The sequence below is a fragment of the Mugil cephalus genome, chromosome 3 (genome assembly GCF_022458985.1).
Source record: "Mugil cephalus isolate CIBA_MC_2020 chromosome 3, CIBA_Mcephalus_1.1, whole genome shotgun sequence".
Taxonomy (NCBI): domain Eukaryota; kingdom Metazoa; phylum Chordata; class Actinopteri; order Mugiliformes; family Mugilidae; genus Mugil; species Mugil cephalus.
In genome coordinates, this window is record NC_061772.1 from 27,769,432 (window position 1) to 27,790,209 (window position 20,778).

The 20,778-nt window shown below is 40.5% G+C and overlaps 1 protein-coding gene across 1 annotated transcript; it reads right to left on the reverse strand.

The window, feature by feature from the left end:
* Window positions 1–737: 737 nt before the first annotated feature.
* slc17a6b (solute carrier family 17 member 6b) lies at window positions 738–19,375 on the reverse strand. The gene is made up of 12 exons (XM_047581400.1): window positions 18,626–19,375; window positions 16,883–17,138; window positions 15,775–15,893; window positions 13,463–13,577; window positions 12,166–12,253; window positions 11,988–12,074; window positions 10,288–10,430; window positions 10,039–10,188; window positions 7,580–7,712; window positions 7,097–7,207; window positions 6,076–6,203; window positions 738–3,767 (listed from the first exon to the last, which is right to left on the reverse strand). The coding sequence occupies exons 1-12, from the start codon at window positions 18,697–18,699 to the stop codon at window positions 3,426–3,428; spliced, it is 1,746 nt and encodes a 581-aa protein (XP_047437356.1). The 5' UTR covers window positions 18,700–19,375; the 3' UTR covers window positions 738–3,425.
* Between the last annotated feature and the right edge of the window lie 1,403 nt (window positions 19,376–20,778).

Sequence of the window (20,778 nt, forward strand, 5' to 3'; positions counted from 1 at the left end):
GAAAGAAACGCAACAAAAAAAGGACGTACTACGAATTTCACTGTGTTCCATGCATAAATACACATCCACACACATCTACATCGTGACGTAAAATGAAAACCAGCCCCTTTCAGACCTTGACGGTGTCGAGTGCAGAATGAGGACGTGATTCTTATTGTGCTGCTTGTTCTTTCTGTTCAGGAACCTAAAATGCTTTGCAGACGTTCACAAACAAAGGCAGGTCCTTACTTTATATATAGAATATGTCAACTCACTTCTAGTCAGTAATGGAAAATTGCACGTGTAAGTGATTGCCCCTTCAGCTGTAAATAAAAAATATCTCTTCTTCTGGTGAACTTTTATAAATGTTCAAATACTTTTTTCTGTAATTTTATTTGCAGCTGTAGTTTTTAAACTAACACATGGTCTCTCTCAGTCAGAGCGTCTACATGCACATGAAAAAAAACAAATTGTTGCCTTAATCTGACTTTAACCGGACAACTTAAGTGCATGTAAACACGTTACTCCCACTAAAATCGCAGTTGTACTTATCCGACTAAAACACCCAGATAATGCGATTGGAATTTGGTTTTCTCCAGCCTGTATACGCCTTAATCAGACTTTAACTGGACAATGCATCTGCATGCTCCACAACCGCTGCGCTGGTGTATGACCCCGGAACAAAAACATCCAAGAAAGTTGGTCGCAGTAGAAGAAGAAGATAAACAGAGCCGGTAGAAGAACCGTCTGAGGGATCGCGCACATCTTATCTGCACCAAAAGTAGCACCAGATTAAAAAGCTGAACTGTTATCCATCTTATTCTTGTTTGAAATGCTGGTCTGCTGCATGAATGACTCTTTTTTTTTATATATATATATGACGTAAAGGTCAGCAGGAACGGGGGCCATATTAACACGGTATTAACCCGCTGAAAAGACACATATCGCCACCTAGCGTGGAGGAGGAGGACATGGTCCCGTCAGTTATTCGATTTTCTCCGCTGCATGTAAACTGGGACAAGGACCACATTCAGAAAGTCAAAGTTCGAGTATAGCTCCATTAAGCTGTGCATGTAAACGCACTGAGTGTTTCCATCTCTGTGAAATACGACGCGACTGATTTCTTTGCTTCCTTTGAGGTGAGCGAGGCTCGGCTGGAAAAGGAACCAATTGACAACACTCAAATCAGAGCGCGACGACATTCAGTCGACTCGACTAATTTACCGCTTTGCATAACATATTCATGCACATTAGATGTGTTGCATTAGACGCAGTTCATGGAAACGACACATTTGTAGAAAAAAAAATATCTAATTACAGAAAGTTTTTGCATGTCTTTAAATTAGGAGATGGAAACTCCTTTTGTCCAAATAGGTTCTGACGTAATCAAATATTTCTTCAGCAGCTCGCGAAGACGGAGAATCAGTCCTGCGTGAGCGGCACCTGTCGTTGCAAGCTTTGCATTTTTGGTCTTCAACTCTGAACTGCGATTCGATACTAACATCACAACTGACATGATGACATGAAACTCTCTCTTCAGTTTAGTTTTGCTGCTTCTTCTTCTTTTTCTTCCAGCCTTTGTCTCATTTTCAATTTATAACCTAAACCGCTGCCTTTTAACGACACTATGCAGAACCACGTTTGCTCGCATCGCCTTTGTTTTGGTCACGTCTTTAAGGTCAGCTTTAAATGTGCGGCATAATTACATTGACACGTTGCTACTGCTGCTGCTGCTCAAGCCGCACTGTCCTGATGAAGCAGATTGATTGAACGGTCTGTGCTTTAGAGGAATGCTTCATTCTCAGGGCAGTTAACCTTGACTTACATCCGTTAATATGCATTGAAATATCCTCACTTTGATCTTATAAATAATAATTTCGCTCTGTATTAAATCTTCTTCCTTTATCTCTCATTAAAAATTACATTTGATGCTTTGTAATAACTGATTTTTGGTTATTTCTTCAAAGTCTTTGCATTGCACAAAACCTTCAGAAGGTCATTTCAGACTAGGGATGTCCCGATCTGATACCGATCTTTTAATATCTTTTAATATTCAGTACCAACAGTTCCAATCTTCTGTACGTTCCTGAAGTCTTTCTTGTCCTTCTCCTAGATGCGACTGAATTCAGTCCAATAAATATTTCTGTTAATGTAGTGTGGAGAGGGGAGCTTGTACCTTGGCTCCAGAAAACCTGTGTTTTTTACTCCAGAAATGTTCTGGTCATCCAACGCTAGAAACTTCCTAACCTCCTCTGGAACTTTGCTTTTAAATGCACTCTATTACTCTAATACTATTGGACAACAGCCATGGACTACCCCGTCCCCGAACATCCACATCGCATAATTTACAAATTTCTGTCTGACTCACTTGATTTTCCAGAGTAAAGTTCTCCCACACAGCAGACACATAGTCACAGGACTTTGTTTCCACTTCTTTTATGATTTTTGGCAGCTTTGACGCTGAATTCTGATCCAATTATTTTAGAAATGCCTTGATCGACCCCTGATACCAAACGGGACATCCCTGTTTAAGACCATGAATCTGACAGACTAAATTTAATTTATAAAGCATATTTACTATATCATATGTCAGTCATATATGTTTAATTCAAGAATGCATTGGTACTAACTAGTGTCTTGGTCTTAATAAAGAGCACTTCTGCACTAAACTGCCGAGATGTGTTGGGCTTCAAGTGCAAAAAACAAAAAAACGAACAAACAAACAAGCGACTAATGCTCAGCAAGAGCTACACAGGGGACAACAGGAAGCATGTGTAACCAGACACTCATCATAAGCCATTACGCCGCTCATCAAACCTCTACATCAGGCCACTTACATGTTCAGGACACACAGAGAAGCCGGTGCGGTGAGGAAAAAAACAAAAGAAATAACCACATTGTGCATTAAAAGGACACACTAGTCTGAGTGCGCTCAGGAGGGATACAGTACGATCTACATCAACGGAGTGTCTAGTTTGTGTTTACAATGCTGTGCAGTGACACATTGATACACTGAGATGGCTGGCTTTGTAGGACGCTGTACTGTAACCGCTGATTTAATAGATAGTTCTGATGGACGGTTTCTGTGTCGCCCTACAGGCCTCGGTTTGGTCAGGAAGCCTCGGCTGATGGGATGAAAATGTTCACGTTTACACACGATTGCACTCCAAATAAATATATCTATTATCAATATGCATAATAATACATTTACAGACTGCCAATTTGATATGTGATACATCTCTATTAATCAGTTATGTGTTTTTTTTTTAATATATATGTATTTTAGTAGTTCTCACATTTAAGTTTTTTAGATTTTTCTTTTAGAATCTGTGCAAACAATACAACAATGGATTGTAGCTTTTCTTCTTTGCTGATATTTTCATGACTAAAACTGATGCACACTCGGGAAAATAAGTCTACTCATGGCAGGTGAATGTGCGTTTGGTCTAGGAGTATCCCTCATCCTGCCTGTATCCGTAGCCTCCTTCCTGTGCCTCCTCCTGGACGTACTCCTCTGTCTTCTCCCAGCCGGTGGCCCAGCCTCCGTTAACCTGCGTGGTCGCGCCGTACGTCTTGGCCGGGCCGGCGAAGGCGCCGTAGCTCTGGGTGATGTCGCCCGTCTCTTCCGCCAGCTCGTCCTCGTCGATGAAGCCGCACTTCTCCTCGCTGGTCAGCTCCGGGTCGGCCCACGGCTGTTTTTCTCCCGACGCGAAGATCCCGTAGAAGATGACGCCGCCGTAATGCACCATGGAGGCAATCAGGAACACATACTGCCACTCCTCTCGGGTCTGAAGAGGAAATAAATAAGTCACTTCCTACATTTTTAAAACTCAATGAACTAATCCTAGTGATACCTTTTATGTAGACTATTCCACACCATTGCATTTACCATTGTTGACCCGTCATGAGGATTTGTGGCCCTACTATTTCTGGCGTCTCCTGCACTGTTGTCAGACCCATAAACTGTAGAAGATATGGATGATACATCCTCACTTTGTCCCACTGGTCAAACTGACCCTTGAATTCCCGGGACACATCCTATTTCCTCTAGTGTCTTCTTCTTTGCTCCTCTCTACCTCCACCAGTTAGATTAGATTAGGTGAGATTTGATTCAACTTTATTGCCATTACACGTGAAGGTACAGAGCAACAAAATGCAGTTTAGCATCTAACCAGAAATGCAATAAGCTGTAAGTGCATGTAGCATAAATAGTGTGGTACATAAGTGGTATGGTACAGGTTGGTTTTATCAATCATGTTATTATGATTGATTGGAGTGCTATGAACAAATTATACAGATGGACTTGTGAGTTAAAAGTAAGTAGCCTATAAACAGGAACTATGACATAATTGATACTAGAGGAGGAAATGGCAGATGATAAATTAGGTGATACAAAATACAGATAAAGTGACCACTAAACGGTGCATAAATAATAAGCTGTAGCTACCTAATGTTACTATACTAGTGCACTAGTGCAACCGAGTATTTAGTGTGCGTGTGCAGAACCACCCAGTAGTGCAGTAGTGATGGTGTAACAGTCTTACAGTTGCAAAGAAATGTTGGATTATCCACTGCATTTATTTATTTTTATATTTTTCCTACTATTACGTGCCTACGGGATCGCTTCACAGAGTGGTTGTCAATTGCAACTGTCAGTCATCATGATCTCACATCCTGTTTCTATAGCAACTCTATCAAAACTTGTACATACATCAGCCTTATATTAACTACCTAGAATGACAGAAACCATCCTTGAAAAAAAAAAATAACATTTAATTTTTCAGTTCCCTTGCGCTAACGCAGAGAGGGTGGAGCTTATGACCTATACTGCAGCCAGCCACCAGGGGGAGCTCTACTTGCTTTAGCTTATAGTCTGCGATCGTACGAGAAGAGAAAGCGCAGTGATGAAAGTTAAAGTACACAGCTGTAGACCCTATGTGCCTTCTGGTCGTTGCCTGTAGCCTCAACAGTGACTTTGATGTTCTTTGGTTGGATAAATGTATATTTTGTAAGTTTATAAAATTCACATCTACCGTATTTCCTCTAATAGTGGCCGGTTCTCAATTAATAGCCAATTAAGGTCGGGCTCAAATACAGGCTGGGTCAACAATAACGGTATATTTGTCATTTGCCATTGTGTGCGCTAGTCAGACAATTATAGATGTAGTAACACTCGGCTCCCAAGGATGGAAGTAGCTACAGTGAAAGTGGCACATGAAACCAGCTTTTCAGCTAACACTGTCAAAACAACATCGGCTTTAGCAGCATGGTGCAAAGAAGAAAAGTTGACAGGAACTTTTGAAATATTCAGAGTAAAATACAGCGGAGGAAGCTGCTTTAATATTGACCGGTGAAGAATAAGACACACGGTTCACTATGGTCATTTAAGTTGCTGAAAATTTTGGATGTGTAGGAAACTTTTTTTCTTTTTTTTTAACCTCGTGAGACCCTGCATCCTCATATGGGGACATTAAGTTTTGGGTTTGTGGTACAAACTACAAAACCTCATCAAATTTTTTACAATTTTTTTTTATGCTTATTTAATTTTCTAGTAGAGTATGATGCTCAGATTTAACAAATTTTATCAACTGAAACGAGCTACAATAATTATCAAGTACTCGTTTGAGGACGCTAGAATTTCATTAGTGACTTTAAACTACTAAAAACTACTTCCTGTTCAAAGATGATGTCTAGTTTTTAAGCTTCTTGGATCCTACTAATCCCAAATACCTTAGAAAAATTAAAAATGCATAGTAAACCAAAGTGCCCAATACATGGACCCTGTTTATTTTTCAGAGTCCAAACTGATACAATGGTGTCTTTTATTTGTTCGTCTATTCTGACCACCGTTCATTAATCCTACCTACTACTGTTGCGTGTATGCTAAAGTAAATGGTAGGAAATAAAGGGAATTAGAAATAAAGGCCTCCCTCTACTAAAAGCCTTCCCCCAATAATGGGTGGGTATTCTGGGCAGCTGAGTAAACAAATGCGCTGGCCACTGTCAGAGAAAATATGGTATATATACAAAATATAGAGTAAAGTCATTGTTAATAAGCCCTCCTTTTTGTCCATGTGAAATAAGAGGAGCCCTCACCTTGTTCTTTGTCATAGCACCAACAATCAGTGGACACACCATCCCAGACAGGGTGCCCACGCCGTTAGAGATGCCCATCAGTATACTGGCATAACGTGGAGCAATGTCCAGATGATTGACGTTAAAGCCTGATGGAGCAAATAAAATGAAAATGTAGCCTGTGCAGTCAGATTTAAATGTTAAATTTTAAGGAGACTGTGCTTCATGTTTCGTTTTAGAGGTAAAGAAAATAGCAACAACAACAGAAGAAGGAGGAGACGGCTGCAGATAAAAGCAGCACACATGGTGACCATCTTGTTGCAGAAATAAGCATCAACTCTGCACACATCCTCCCCCACCCTGACTGACTGGCTGAATGAGTGAGTGTCCTTGTGAGCTGCTGCGCGCTGCCTTGCCCGGCAGAACCCCCCCGAGACATCTAGCTCTGAATTATTAAACACTCCTAGAGAAAGCTTGAGAAGAACAACAGGCAAGAAACTGATTTTGCACTCAGTCACAGAACTACAGCGTAAATATAATAAGGCAATGGCCGAAGAAGGGATCACAGTTGCAGGTGAAAGGCCGCTTATGTTACAAATAATATGAAATAAAAGTCTAAATTGAGTCTTAAGAGGCTAAAAACTGATTTAGTTACATGCACAAAGACAGAGAACAGAGGGAAGGAGCTAAACCTGACTCTGTTAATACGTCCACATGTCTTCTCAGGAGTCCAAGAAAATGGAACAAGCCATAAAGCAACAACAAGTTATTATTCTTTGAGTTTTAGTGTGGATTTAACAAACAATATATATTATATTAATTAGCTTAAAGGTGCTGGACCTTCAACCTTTAGATCTGATTCTAGTCTTCATGCTAAACTAACCACCTCCTGGCTGTAGCTTCATATTTAGGAAACAGAAATGAGATCCTAAATAACAATGCACCAATGCTGATCACATCACCATGAACCATTTTGTGTTATATTTTAACCTGCACCTACATTATATTTCACTGTAAAATTGTGTTGACTTCTTGTACCAACCTGATATAGCAAATCCACTGAAGCCCACAGCCAGCACCAGGAACGAGATCGCCACCCCTTTGCTGTGGGAATATCCGACCACCAGCAGCAACGTGGCCTCCATGCCAAACCCTTGCAGAGAAAGAGACAACAAGTCACACACACACACACACACAAACACAGAAAGCCCACGGCTGTTGGTCATGGCGGTGGCAATTGAATTACCCCTGATACATGGTCTGCACTCAATTACGTAAGTGACAGATATGAAATCAATGCACAGTCACAATCAGTGAGTCAGCTTGTGTGATGAAGTATTGCACAGATAGATTGGCACAAAAACACAAACACAAAACCACCTCCTGAACCCATCTGGCAGTGAAGATCAGCCAAAAAACACCAGTATGGATCTAACGCTGTGAAAGTAACACCCCGCAGCTCTGCAGAGAGAGGTGTGGATTCTTTTTTTTTTTTTCTATTTCGTTCCCAGCCAAGACTTCTCACCTCCACAGTTCATGATTTTCCTGACAGTGGTAGTTGTCAGGATGTTCTTGCTGCGCAGGTAGTCGGCCAGCTGGCCGCCAATGGGCACAATGATGGTCATCACCAGGTGGGGGAGGGCAGACAGTATGCCAACCTACAACCACAGGCAGAAAACAAACCAGTTTAGCTGCAACAATGCATGTACTGTCCCTTCCTGGGGATGGCTCAGAGTACATGTGGTTGCTTTTAGATGCAGTTTGATCCTTTTTATATGTGTGACATGAACATATTTTCTCTGGTTTTCAGTGAATTAGTTGAGGAAAGAGGATGTTGCACTTATTCATTAATTCATTCACCAGCTCCTGAAAGAGTCAACTCAAAAATTCTTAACGAGACGAGACTAGAATGTTATTTTATATTAATTGTTCAAAATGCCCAAAATGTGCACCTCTATTATTGGTTTGCCAATCTGATCTCAAGTAGTTGATGGTAGTCTACCAAAACTAGCTGGCTGCAAATTAGGTGGAAGAACAACATTTTTTCACCCTCCATCATCTGTCACTAGGCTAATTATGAAGCTAATTTGATCCCAATTAGTACTAGGACTAGTTTTACCAGGTAACCGCTGGTAATTTCGAATCACTCAGTCAATCAATCAGGCCGACTCTGATCTTAATCCTGTGTGAATCGTCCATGTCCATGATTTGTAAAGTAAAAATTACACTGCAAATTCCCTACCATAATTCTCGTAACACAGAGGTCTTCTGATAAAACTAATCCAGTGCGAATTGACATCTCTGTGATTTAAGGGTGACTTTTTGCTTTTTCGTGACTTTTCTTTGATTTGCGTTTTTTTTCTGCCTTTTGTCACTTCTTGTCAGAATCATGGAGGATGTTCTATAATCCAAAGCCTGGACAGATGTTAGAGCGCAAAGTTGAGATTTCGCTGAACTATGCACCCGTTTAGATGGATGAAAACATTAAATCAGCAATGGTGGAGATGATTTAAATACCACCAGGTCGTTGGTATTTCTTCCCAGGAATAAATAGTATCAAAAATCTGTTTTTATCATCCATTATAATTTGCAAATTAATTAAACCTATCTCTGACATGCAGTGGAGTGAGATGGAAAGTAGCAGAGCCATAACTATAGATCGTAAATTAGAGTTAAACACAGAGTTTGTTTATACCGTGTGAATGCGCCACATGAAACACAGACGTATGGGGTAATATTTTAATCACAGGACACCCTCAGGTAAAACTTATCCCGTGTGAATAGGGCTTTAGTCTCATCTAAGTACTTTACTAGTTGCTGTTTTGTGCTACATGAAGTTATTGCCTTCTGACTTTTTTCTGACACATATTTGTGCAGTAGAGTGTATAATAGACTAGCATTCAGCAAACTAAAATGGTCCATAAATATGATTCCTGGAATGAATCCTTCTTAAATACAAAATAATACAGTAAAACGTTCACCTAGTGAATTACTATTACAACAGTTATGAGTCCTGTTCTGTTAAATGCACAAAGTATCTCAGGAGTAAGTGTTAAACGTGTACTCATTGCACTTTAATTTCAGAAAATAAATGTTCTGTCTTGTCAAAAGATAAAATAGCTACAAAGAGTAATATTGTTAGTTGCATTTTGACTTAATGTAATAATTTAAAGTTGACCAAATTGCAATGAGTTCTCATCGAATAAGGCTTAAACTATGAAGGATAAAAACATATGACTCCAGCTACTAAGCATTCTTGTCTGAAGACTCAATCAAAAATGTCTTTGTTCCTCAGTAAGATTTGGGTGCACAAACTGAGCCGAGCATGATTAGAGAGGCTGGTGTCAAGCTTGGTGTCGAGGGTGCGTCAGGCCTTAACATTGAATCAACTTTAAACCTGATGAATGTTCGTTACGACGTCATGATGATTTATATTATACATAGTTAAAATCATCTTAAAAGACTCTTTAAAAGGCTCATGAGCTCTTTTTATTATATCACAGTGTTCCCATTGGATTTCTTTATCTAGACTTGCTGTAGCTGTTCGATTTCCAGTAATGTGACTTCATTCCATGTGATGCTCTTGTTGTGATTGTAGATTTGTGTGGTCTATAATATAGGAACAGTTCTTTGTTTGGTTAGTTAAAAAAATAATTCTTATCTTTTGTGGAGCCTTAAGAAGGGCAACCAGACTGGTAGTGTTTCATAAAGAAATATATTTGGATATTTCATGACCTGCAGGACTGAGACCATTCACGTGTTGTGAACTCATTTGACCCTCTTATGCAACATATCGGTTCATTAGAAGGAACCAATGATTAGAGCTGCACCCACAATGATTTTGATGATCAATTAAATTGTTGTGCCGCATGCTCCGCTTCAAATTCTCTGCCTCTGAACCGTCATAGCACGTGAATCTATCATTTATCGATTGTGCACTTCATGCTGAACAATTGAATGATCGTCGTGTGTTGTCAGCCAAACCTTGCTTATCTCGAAGCCAAACACTTCCTCAAAGTACGCAGGCTGGCTGATCAGCAGCAGGTAAAATGTCCAGCTCCTGCAGAAGTTGGCCACAATGATTGCATAGACGGGCATCGAGGTGAAGAACTTCCTCCAGGGGGTCTTGAATTTCTGGAATAGTTTATGACAAAGGGTGGATTTGTAATTAATAATTTCTCATTTCTATTCATTGTCCTTTTTAAAGTTATATGTAGGCTGTCCCTTCTGTACCTCTGCTGGACCCATTAGCTTGGCACTTTCTCCGATGCTCTCCTCGATGTAGCAGCGTTCCTCGTCGGTGATGGTGGGATGCACGGCGGGGCTCTCGTAGGACACTAAGACCCAGAACATGTACCAGAAGATGCCAAAGCATCCTGCACGTTGCAAACAGATTAAATGTCAGAAGTTAGAGGTAATTAGAGATGAGAGTCCTGCAGCTGATTTTGACCTCATCAGTAAGCAGCACATGGCAGCCTGATCTTTCCAAAAGAGCCTGAGAGAATAAAGGCCAGACAGGAAAGCTAACTGTATCCAGTTCACAGAGAACGATAGGGAAGGAGGGGAGGATTATTTATTGACACACCAAAACATCGAGGGGTGAAATCAATACACAGTCTGCCTAGATAAATCCATTTGACTTTGAATGGACGCTCTAACTGTCAAGCTCTTAAAATTTCAGTTTAAAAACACTTTATCCAAGTATCTTTATTTTTCCCTTTCACTAACCTCCTGAGACCTGGCGTCCTCATACAAGGACATTACGTTTTAGGTTTGTTGCAGCTTATTCTCTTTCAGTTAGACCTGTTGTCTTGTTAGCAAAGGGTCAATACACTTGTTTATTTATTCTTATTACCTTTCTAGTTTGATATGACATGAAAATTTAACAAATTCACAAGTACTCGTTTGAGGACGTTGGGTTTTCATTGTTTCCAGTTTTATATTTTGGTACACATTGGTGACTTCATGGCCTACATCACTGTGACGTCACAATGTTAGTTGGGGGCAAAACAGAGGGAAGCTTGAGGCGAACACTGACACTTTCAACCATGAAAATGTCGTCTTGTTGTATTTTTTTGGTGCTATAACTGAAAAATCAAAAACGCTAACTTGAAGTTTTATCACATACCAGCCACTGCCAGTCGTAGACAACTTTAATTTAGTAACGCACACACTTCATATCAGATAACATTAATATGTAATGCATCGCCAGTTTCAGCCTGGATAACATTATGGGTTAGAATAAATTGGGGGATTCTTGTTACATGTTAATGCTAATGCAACATTAGTTGCATGTTCAGGGGCATCCAAGCAGAAGTTGCATTTACTACATTCCCTTCTACAGTGGTTCCACTTGCTTCTTGTAATATCTTTGTTGGAGAGGCTTCACTTGATAAAGACAGACTAGACTTCGTCCCATCTGTGTCCTTTTGTCAAATCGTCCATCCAGTGAGTGAGAGTGTAGGGGTCAGTGAATATAGTCCCATTAGTCAGGGTCAACTTTTTCAAAATAACACTCACGGTCATGAAGAGTGAGTGTGTTAGTATATTGTCTAAAATATGTGTTTTCCTCATCCTTTCTTGTCCGTTGAAATATGCTAACTGGCGTTTACAAGCTATAGTGTTTGAGATATTTTGCCTCCAGCTAAGCCCCGCCCCTCAAAAATGTCACATTGTTTACAAACCGTGAAGGGTCTATATAATGAAATAATCGCTGTGTCCACATAATTTCTTTCAAAACCTACTTCCAGTTCAAAGATGATGCATATTTTTTGTACTTCTTAGGTCTTATTAATCCCAAATACCTAAAGATCTTTATTTTATTTTAAAGAAATCAAGATGCATTCCAAACACGTGCTTGAGTCTCAGGAGGTTATTGTACTATAACTCCCTTTTCTACTGGACAGTAATAATCTTCAGTCAGTCGTTCTTACCGTAGACATAGAACACCGAAGACCATCCCGAATACTGAACCAGGATCCCAGCCAGAGGCATCGCTATCACAGCGCCAGCGTACGAGCCTGGAAAGACGAGAGGGTCAGTGTTTCCGACGCTCAGACGTGATTTAATCATTATAGTAAACAGCTTCAATCGGGAAAAATCGGTATTTACCGCAGAATGACAGGGTGGCCAGGCGACTCCTTTCTAGCGGCGGGGCCCACTTACTCCAGATACCGTGACAGGCCGGGTAGGTCACTCCCTAAACACACACACCACACAGGAACAGGCTGTGTTAACTGATGGTGATGGAACAACAACAACAACAACAACAAGGAAGTGGAGCTCTGTGTTCTCGAAAACAGTTTGTTTGCACCATTTCTAGTTTCCCAGAACCAATTTAAGATAATTTGCATGATCTGTTAAAAACAAATGTATCTGCATTTGTACAATAAACTAATTACAGGGTGTTATGGTCACATTAGTCGACCCAGTGTGTAAAAATCATTCTGTTTCAGATGTTATAACAGTAATATAACGCTGGAGGTTGCATTTCAATGTCTAATTATCTGTCTGAACTATCAAATGTGAATCTAAAAAAAAAATAATAATAATTAGACACATTAACCAATAAAAATTAACTTTTTCACCCATGCAATTAACATAAACCAAGAGGAGCTGATGAGCTGTTCATGGACCAGGGCATGTGTGCAGACATTCAACATTCATCAGCCTCTAATGTGAATGCGCCACGAAAATGTGAAATTGAATTTGCACGGAATTTCGTAAAAAGGACTGGAATGATTATGTATCAGGCTTTGAAGAATACAATGTTAGATTGTAATATTATGTTTACTCTTCGTTTAGCTGTCCACAGAGATGAGCTGCAACATATTATATGAGGTTAGTCTTCATATCTGCTTTCTGTATTTATCCCGACTACAGACAAACCTTATTACACAGCGCGCATGTGTCTGGGTGTTGCCTTTCACTACAAAGCCAGAGGACTGATGCGCCTTAGCATATCTGTATTTTCTTTCCCATCCATCTGTACGGGGGGGCACTTTGCTGTTGTGTTTCTAGAGTACACATAAAAGCTGGACTATCCCACAAAGCCAACCGTAGTGGACTGAATCAATACAGACCGTCTCACATTTCCTGTGGCTGGATACCCAGCGCACATTACAGCCTTTTCCCTTTGTTTTCCCTTGGTGTAAAATCTGCAGAAATGCTCCTTTGTATTGCTTCAAGTCCTCGGCTTTTTATACCCGTAACAACAAATGCTCATATCAGACATATGAAGCCTTTATGTCCTATTAATGCTGAATATATGTTTATGTATGTATATGCATTCAGTGTAGATGATCCAAGAATGCATTAAATGCATTAGCTGCACAGTAAGATTTCTGTCAAAGGGAGAAATAGGAAAGAAAGATTCAAATCATTGTAACACACCATTAGATGCTCTTACCTCCACCAGCCCTTGTAATATCCTGACAAAAATGACACACCCGTAATGGACCCGGGCAGCCGACGGAATGAACATGTTGAAAATCGAAGTGAGGACAATGGCTGCACCAAATACCCTGAAAATAGTACAACAATAAGCATTTTCAACACATTTTTATAACTGGCATAGTGATATTAGCTGAACTGAATGTCTTATTTTATAAACTACATTTTATTTTAATACATGTTTCAACCTAAAACATCATCCAGGACACATCAGTTGTATATTATATAAAATCCCACATCTCTTTTTGTTTTATTTCCTTATTATCCTTAAAGTGTGTCACGTCTAAAGAAAATAAATAAATAAATAACCACTGCACCCCAAGAAAAGCACGTACAGGATAATAATAATTCAAATTAAATAAATAAAACGACGCATTTCCTCCTCGGATCTGATTGGCCCTGCACCACGGAGTCTCTTTATATGTCATAAATATGTGAAGGTTACGCGGAAGCAGCAGCGGTAGCCACGCCCCCTTTAACAGTCAGGTACGTGTCGCTTAGCAACCGTTACCATCCAGGATTATATTTAATTTTAATTTGACATTGAGCACTAGAAAATATGAAGGTTTAATGAGAATAAAATTGAGTAAAATAAAAAATGTCCATGTCTGGGACCGTTTTTTGACTAAAGTAATATTTGATTGATTTTTGTTATTATTTATGTATTTTTCCTTGAGGTAGCAGGTGAGCTCGTGAAGCCACATTAACATGGATCTGTCTTATTTCTCATTTCTGTCACGTGCTCCCGCCTCTCTTATGTGCACGTGGTGGGGGGTACGAGCCCTAATCCGGTGGGGACTAGCGTTGGGCTCAAGACCAATTGATTTAGATCCTCGTGTCAATCAACAGGATGTGCGTGCAAAGATGTGGCAGGAAAATATACATATATTCATTTTTTATTTAAGAGATTGACTTAAATGTAAAAAAAAAAAAAATATTTAAAACATACTGTGACTTATTTTTTCCCTATAATTATAAAGTAGCTGCCTTCCTTCTGATCATTGCCAGTTAATTAGGTACTAGTGAAAATGAACGCGTCCTGTACTAAATCTTACCTTTATGACCTGTAATAATGTTGCGTTTATATCGGAATAATGTCAGAAATGTGGCGATTCAACCGCATATGATCATTTTGGAGGATGTAATTCGTGGTGCTGTTAAAATGGGGTCAAAATAATAGGAACACGTCGTTACAACAAACCACAACCTCCAAAATAATAATGATAATAATAATAAAAACATAAAAACGCTCTGTATTGAATAAATGCTGAATACCACAACCTCCATGGAGCTGATTTTTAGTGCGATGTATTTGTTGTCCCTTGTGCACCTAATTAACTGTCAAGTGAGTGGATATATTTATTTATCTCGCTGGTATCTGCACGCACTCGTTTATTTTGTCCCAGTCATATCTCCACCATCTTTGTAGTTCTTTAAAACTGTATATATGTTTTTCCCCGTTAGATACACTGAAAGCAACGTGCAGCCAGCGTGTAGATTCTTTTAATGTGTGTGCACAGCTGAGTCATACTTCATGGTTTAGGCCTCTGGTTCTATCTCGCCATTTGTATATTCGACTATAGCAGTTAACCATGAACTGAAAAAGAAATATTATTTTGGATTTACACCAGTATTCAGCCCTTTAAATGCCTCATCCTATGGCGTCTGCAGATTCACGGTCTTGTAATGACTCACGCATTTGTCAGTGCTCGTGCGAATTAAAGCCTTTGGCGACAAGACACAGTCTGGTCTGGACGCCCCGAGAGAGCGACAGATTAGACCCGGTTCTCCCCCCCCTCCCCCCAAACTCCCCCGGCCCCCCTTAGGGAGCTCATTAACAGGTGGCAGAAAGCCCTGACACCGGGAGCTGCAGGCCTGGCAGCCCGGCCCCCTCCCCTGCTGCTGCTGCTGCTGCGCATCACCTCAGAGCCGCAGACTGTCTGCAGCCTTTACGCAGCGATGCATTTAGCTCAACACCCATTTCACTGCTGTATCCCCGCAGCCTCGGCTTTTTGTGTTATTTTCATTTCCTTTCATTTGCGTTTCACAATTGCTATTCCTACCCCCGGATGCACATTTTTCGTTTCCTGTCTATTTTATTTTATTTTTTTTAAATAACAAATAACGAAAAGGAAAATAATTAACGCCAACATTTTACAGTCATTTCGTTTTAATATGCCAACGTTCATCAGCATCTCTCTGCTTCGTGTGCCTCGTGGATGTCTCCGTGCTGTATTTATGGTAATTGGCTGTGTGAGTGCCGCCTACCTGTTTGCTGCCAGCCTGGAGGATATGTATCCTCCCGGGATTTGTGTCACGATGTAGCCCCAGAAAAAAGATCCGTGAATCATCCCCACCGTCTCTGGATCCCAGTTGAACTTGGCTTTCTGGTAGTAGATAGAACAGTGGAAGCCAAAAGCATTTTTAAAAATAAAATAAAAGGTTACCAAAAATACTGGAGCATTGACAAGTGTTTCACAGCTTTTGTTTTTTCAATCAGGAAATCATCGAAATGAATGAGTGAATGTGTGAGTGGATTTATCGTATTTGTGAGTCTGGCGTGTCTGTTCGAGGCCTGGCACCGTTTATTTCGATCAGATGACATTTATCTGACCACTGAAGCATCCGCATTTCCTACCTTATCAAGGAAAAATAATAAAGTAAGTAAAATATCGCAACAAAACTGAGCGAAATGGCTCAAATATCTGGGTTTAGTTTTATTCAGTTAACATTTGGCCTCAACTACGTAAAATCTGCATCAGTGTAACCTTCTTAATCTTCCAATCTTCATCTGCCGAGTGTGAATGCCGTTTTGAAACATCATTTTGAAGATGTGTGCAGGGATATGTACTTATTTATTATTATTATTTTTGGGGGGAGGGGTGTCAATGAACTGTGCGTTTTGTAATAACACTTTACGCACAGAAAACACTTTACGCACAGAAAACACTGCTGCATTTCACGTTAAACCTTTATAAAATAAATGGCCTGGTATGTTAATCTATCTAAGGAATACAACAAACATAAAGGTTTGCTGTCAGTGCAACCTCAAAGAGGATTATTTTTTAATTCACACACTGATTTAAGCTTGGTTCAGAATAATGCAGCCCGATTAAAAAAACGATTGCGCACAAATTCTCGGTTAGATTTGAACGAAGTTGGTGACTCATGATTATTGGTTGTGATTTAAGATTCGTGGAAGGGTTTCACGGCCTGTTGTGGCTGTGAGAGGCCTCATATATGTGTGTAAATTCATTCTTCTTTGAGGAACAGTCCTCAGGTGTGTTGAGCCATGCAGCCTGTCTCGTTTTTATTATTATTTTTATTATTAATTTGTGTGCGTGACGCTCTCGCCGTCTCTGCTTCTCTGCCACACCTCTTTGATGATGATCTTGCCGTTCTGGTGGATGGTGCTGTTGTTCACCATGCCCACTATGGCCACGCCCAGGTTACATCTGATACCGAAGGAGATGCAGAAGCCCAGGCCGCTCATGATGGCGATGATGTAGCGGCGGGGCAAGCCGAAGCAGTAGCAGTCGCACAGCGGGGGTTTCTTCTCCGCGGCCTCCCGTGGCCGCCCATCCTCCGTCAGCTCGATCACCTCCCCGGTTTTCTGCCTCCTCTCTACCACCCTGCAACAGCCAGGTGGACATAACACTGTCTACCGGTGCCCGCAATACAGCAACATCAGAGGAAACGAAAGATAACCAACCCTAAGAGAAAATACTTCCAAGGAGGCCATTTTTTTTTATTCCAGTTTCTGCAAATCATTCTTGTGGGTTTTATATCATTTGGAGATTGTGTGGTTGATTGTCTTGTGTATGTTTGAGTTTTCTTGTCACACTAGAGAAAATGCATGAATCAGTTCTTGCAGAATCAACAGAATCAAATAGATTTATTGGAGCTGAGGCCTTTTACTGTATTTTCTACAGGGAGAAATTTTCCTGTGACACCAAACAGAGTCACACCATGTTCCGACCTATGCAGACACTATCACCCATTTAAACCAGACACGTTCATCTGCATCTGCTCTTCACAAAAGAACAAACCAAAAAAACACAATAAAAAAAGTAGAGTGTGTGGAGCTGGAAACAGGCGAACACGTCCCTGACTGTACCGCATTGCAGCAGCACCGCTCACTTTCCCTCTCATTAGCATTCAAGGACCGAACAGCAGCTCCAGCTCTCAGACACAAACACGTCTGTGGGCTTTCCTCATCCTCTTTCTCTTTTTTCTCTCTCCCTCTCTCTCACCAGGAAAAAAAAAAAAAAACACATAATGCTGTTTATCCAAATTCAGGACGGAAAATGATCCAAATCACCAACCAGCACTGGAATACATGTTTCTGAAAACGAATTAAAAACTAAAAGGCTAATTAAAATAATACAAATAAAATAACATGCACGTTGGGCCTGCTCCTTTTTTTTTTTATCAGACTACGCCTCAGGAATACACGCGTAACGTCGCCTTATTCCCAGTGAATATCAGTTTGATTGGAGCTAATTTTCCTGTGGATTTTAAGGGATGAAGCTCATCCTCCACTCAGACAAGACTCACAGGGTGAATCCACAGCGGCACAGGCCTAAATCTAAATCTACCTGGAAGAACCTAAAAATGCGTGTAATCAACATGCACATTAGTTATCCACAAATATCTAAAAATGTTTAATAAAGAAAGGAATGAAATGTCCAAAGTGGTAAATTGATGTGGATCTGCAGGTTTGTCCCTGGTGTGTGTGCGCGCGCGCGCGTGTGTGTGTCACAGGCTTTCACAGATGATATGAGTTGCAAATTATGAATGAATGAATCTCAAACATCCCTCGCGTGGCCCGCACGTCCTGTGTAACCTATCTCCCAATGAGACTCATGTGCAGGCCCCTGCAACAGGATCCAGTGGCATCCAAACCTCTGCACACACGCACACACACACGCACACACACACGCACGTTTGATTGCATAATTTTCCTCTCACTTCTAGAGGCGTGACTAGAGATCCGTGCAAGTTGTAAACCAGTTTCGGGTGAACAAAATCCAGCGTGCAAATAAAAAAAAATCCCCACGAAACGAACACAAAATAAATAAATAATGATAATAAAAAAAAATCAGATGCGTGTCCTTACCTGTACATATGACCCAAGGTCTTCCCCGCAAATTCCTTCACCCCCGCCGCGGCTCTCGTCTTCACCGACTCCATATCCAATGTTCTGTCTGTGTGCGTGTGTTAGGCCCGTTTTCTCAAATGTTTTTTCTTTCTTTCTTTTTATTTTTGTTAATTTTTAATTTTTTTTTTACTGCTCACGCGTCATGGTACACAGCGCAGGATGGCCGACTGCAGCGGCTACGAGGGAAAACGACTTAACGACTTAAGTTGCGAGAGAGACGCTGAGCCCGGGGAGGCGACGGTCCGAGGACGCGAGCTGTCGAGTGAGCGCGGACGACCTCCTTCGCGCAAAGACGCGGAATCAAACGAGCTGCGCGCCTTCGTCCGCCACCAGCTCGTCCCCTGCCTCGCGTGCAGCAGCCGCGCCAAGAGCCATCACGAAGAAAAACTAGGATCTGCGTTCGCGATAGAGGAAGGGGGGGAGAAAAAAAAGAAGCGAGGGGGGGGAGGAGGAGAGAGATAATGAATGGAATACGACTACGAATAATAATAATAATAATAATAATAAAAAGGAAGAAGTCAAAGTTCAGAAAGCAGAGGTGGGTGTTTGGAGCGGCTTCAGTAAATCAAAGAGGGAGTGAGGCTGGATCGTGTCTCCTGTGGTGAGCGCAGGTTCATCTGACGTCGTGTTCAGCACCGAGGTCAGCGACAGCAGCTGCAACATCTGGAGAGCAGCTTGACACAACCGCAGTTTTCAAATAACACAATAAAACGTGCCAATAAAAACATATACACACTCTCACACACACACATGTACGTATGTATGGAAATATATATACATCTATTTGATGTCATTAGAGGGTGAGTTGTTGAATGGTTGTAAACGTCGCTTCATTTTTTTATCAGTTTAGTGGTGCAACGAAAATCCCTCCTAACCAGTTTTACACATTTTTACGTGTAATTCTTTCACGTTATTATTAATATATTAAAATGAAAGAGAACAGTAGCCAGAGATGTGAAAGCTGCAGCAGCTCCCCCCGGAGGGCGGTGCTATGGAAACCAAACGAGCACCCCACTCCACCCAACACGCTCCTCTCCCCAACGTAGGAATCCATCAATAATTTAAGCGTCTCCTCTTATTTTCATCCCCATGACAACCACATCTTCCACAGAGGCTTGGACGAAATGTTGGAAGAATTTTTGTATTTTAGTTTATTTATTTAAATCATCTTTTCTAATGAGGTTACATGGGACCAAATTTAGCCAAATACTAAAAACATACACAGACTAGTGCATATAGCATTTAATAATAATAATTATTATTATTATTTTAATTGGTAATGACACTAATAATTATTACAGGCAAAAATGAGGATTTAATAATGGTAATAATGCACCTCTACGATAAAAAAATCTTGTTAAAGGACAAAAGAAATGAAAGAAAAGAGACCAGTGGATTTGTTTTTATTCGTGGGTGCTGTGCGCCACCTGGTGGTGGTAAAGTCCGAAACGTCTGGTATTTATCTTTTTCTTTTTGTGTGATTATTGTCATGATTAATGCTGAATCCGTTTGTGTTTGTGTATAAACAGTTGTGTATAAATCTAATCAAACACATGAAATCAAAATCTTATAGTTGTGTACTCGTTTATTCGGGAAAATGAGTCAATATTACATATCTGTGAGTCTCAAAAGTAAGTTTACCCCCAGGATTATAAATTTATTCCAAGGCCTAACTAGAATCAGTTTGTTGAGAAGTGTTTCCATCAATGTGATGAGACTCAGTTCCTGGTTTAGTTTCTATAAATCAGAGATTTGTCTCAGTCTGATCTTCACAACACATGTTTGTGTTGAAGTGTATGATGACAACGGACAAAGTTTTGTGAGGAGCTCAGAAAAAGAGTTGTTCACAGAGTGTGTGGCCACTCACAATAACTCTTCATTAACTGTATATAGTCACTGTTCAAGTTCGTTTTCTAGATCTGCTTCTGCTCTTTATTTTTTATGTTGTACAGTTTTTCTATTTTTTAAACTTTTACGTTTATTTAAATGCTTTGTCTTCTACCATTGAGCAAAGTGACTCAAGTCAAATTCTTTGTATGTGCGACACACTTGGCCAGTAAACCTCATGTGGACAGGCCAGAAGACTATTGAGACAATGTTTAGTGGACAGA

Bases quoted from the DNA above. Each gene is read 5' to 3' on its own strand.
- slc17a6b (XM_047581400.1), bottom strand. From the start codon at position 18,699: ATGGAGTCGGTGAAGACGAGAGCCGCGGCGGGGGTGAAGGAATTTGCG. The intron at 12,254-13,462 runs GTAAGAGCATCT...GTGTGTGTTTAG, and splicing joins TATTACAAGGGCTGGTGGAG to GGAGTGACCTACCCGGCCTG. The intron at 6,204-7,096 runs GTTGGTACAAGA...TTGCTCCATCAG, and splicing joins CAGTGGATTTGCTATATCAG to GCTTTAACGTCAATCATCTG.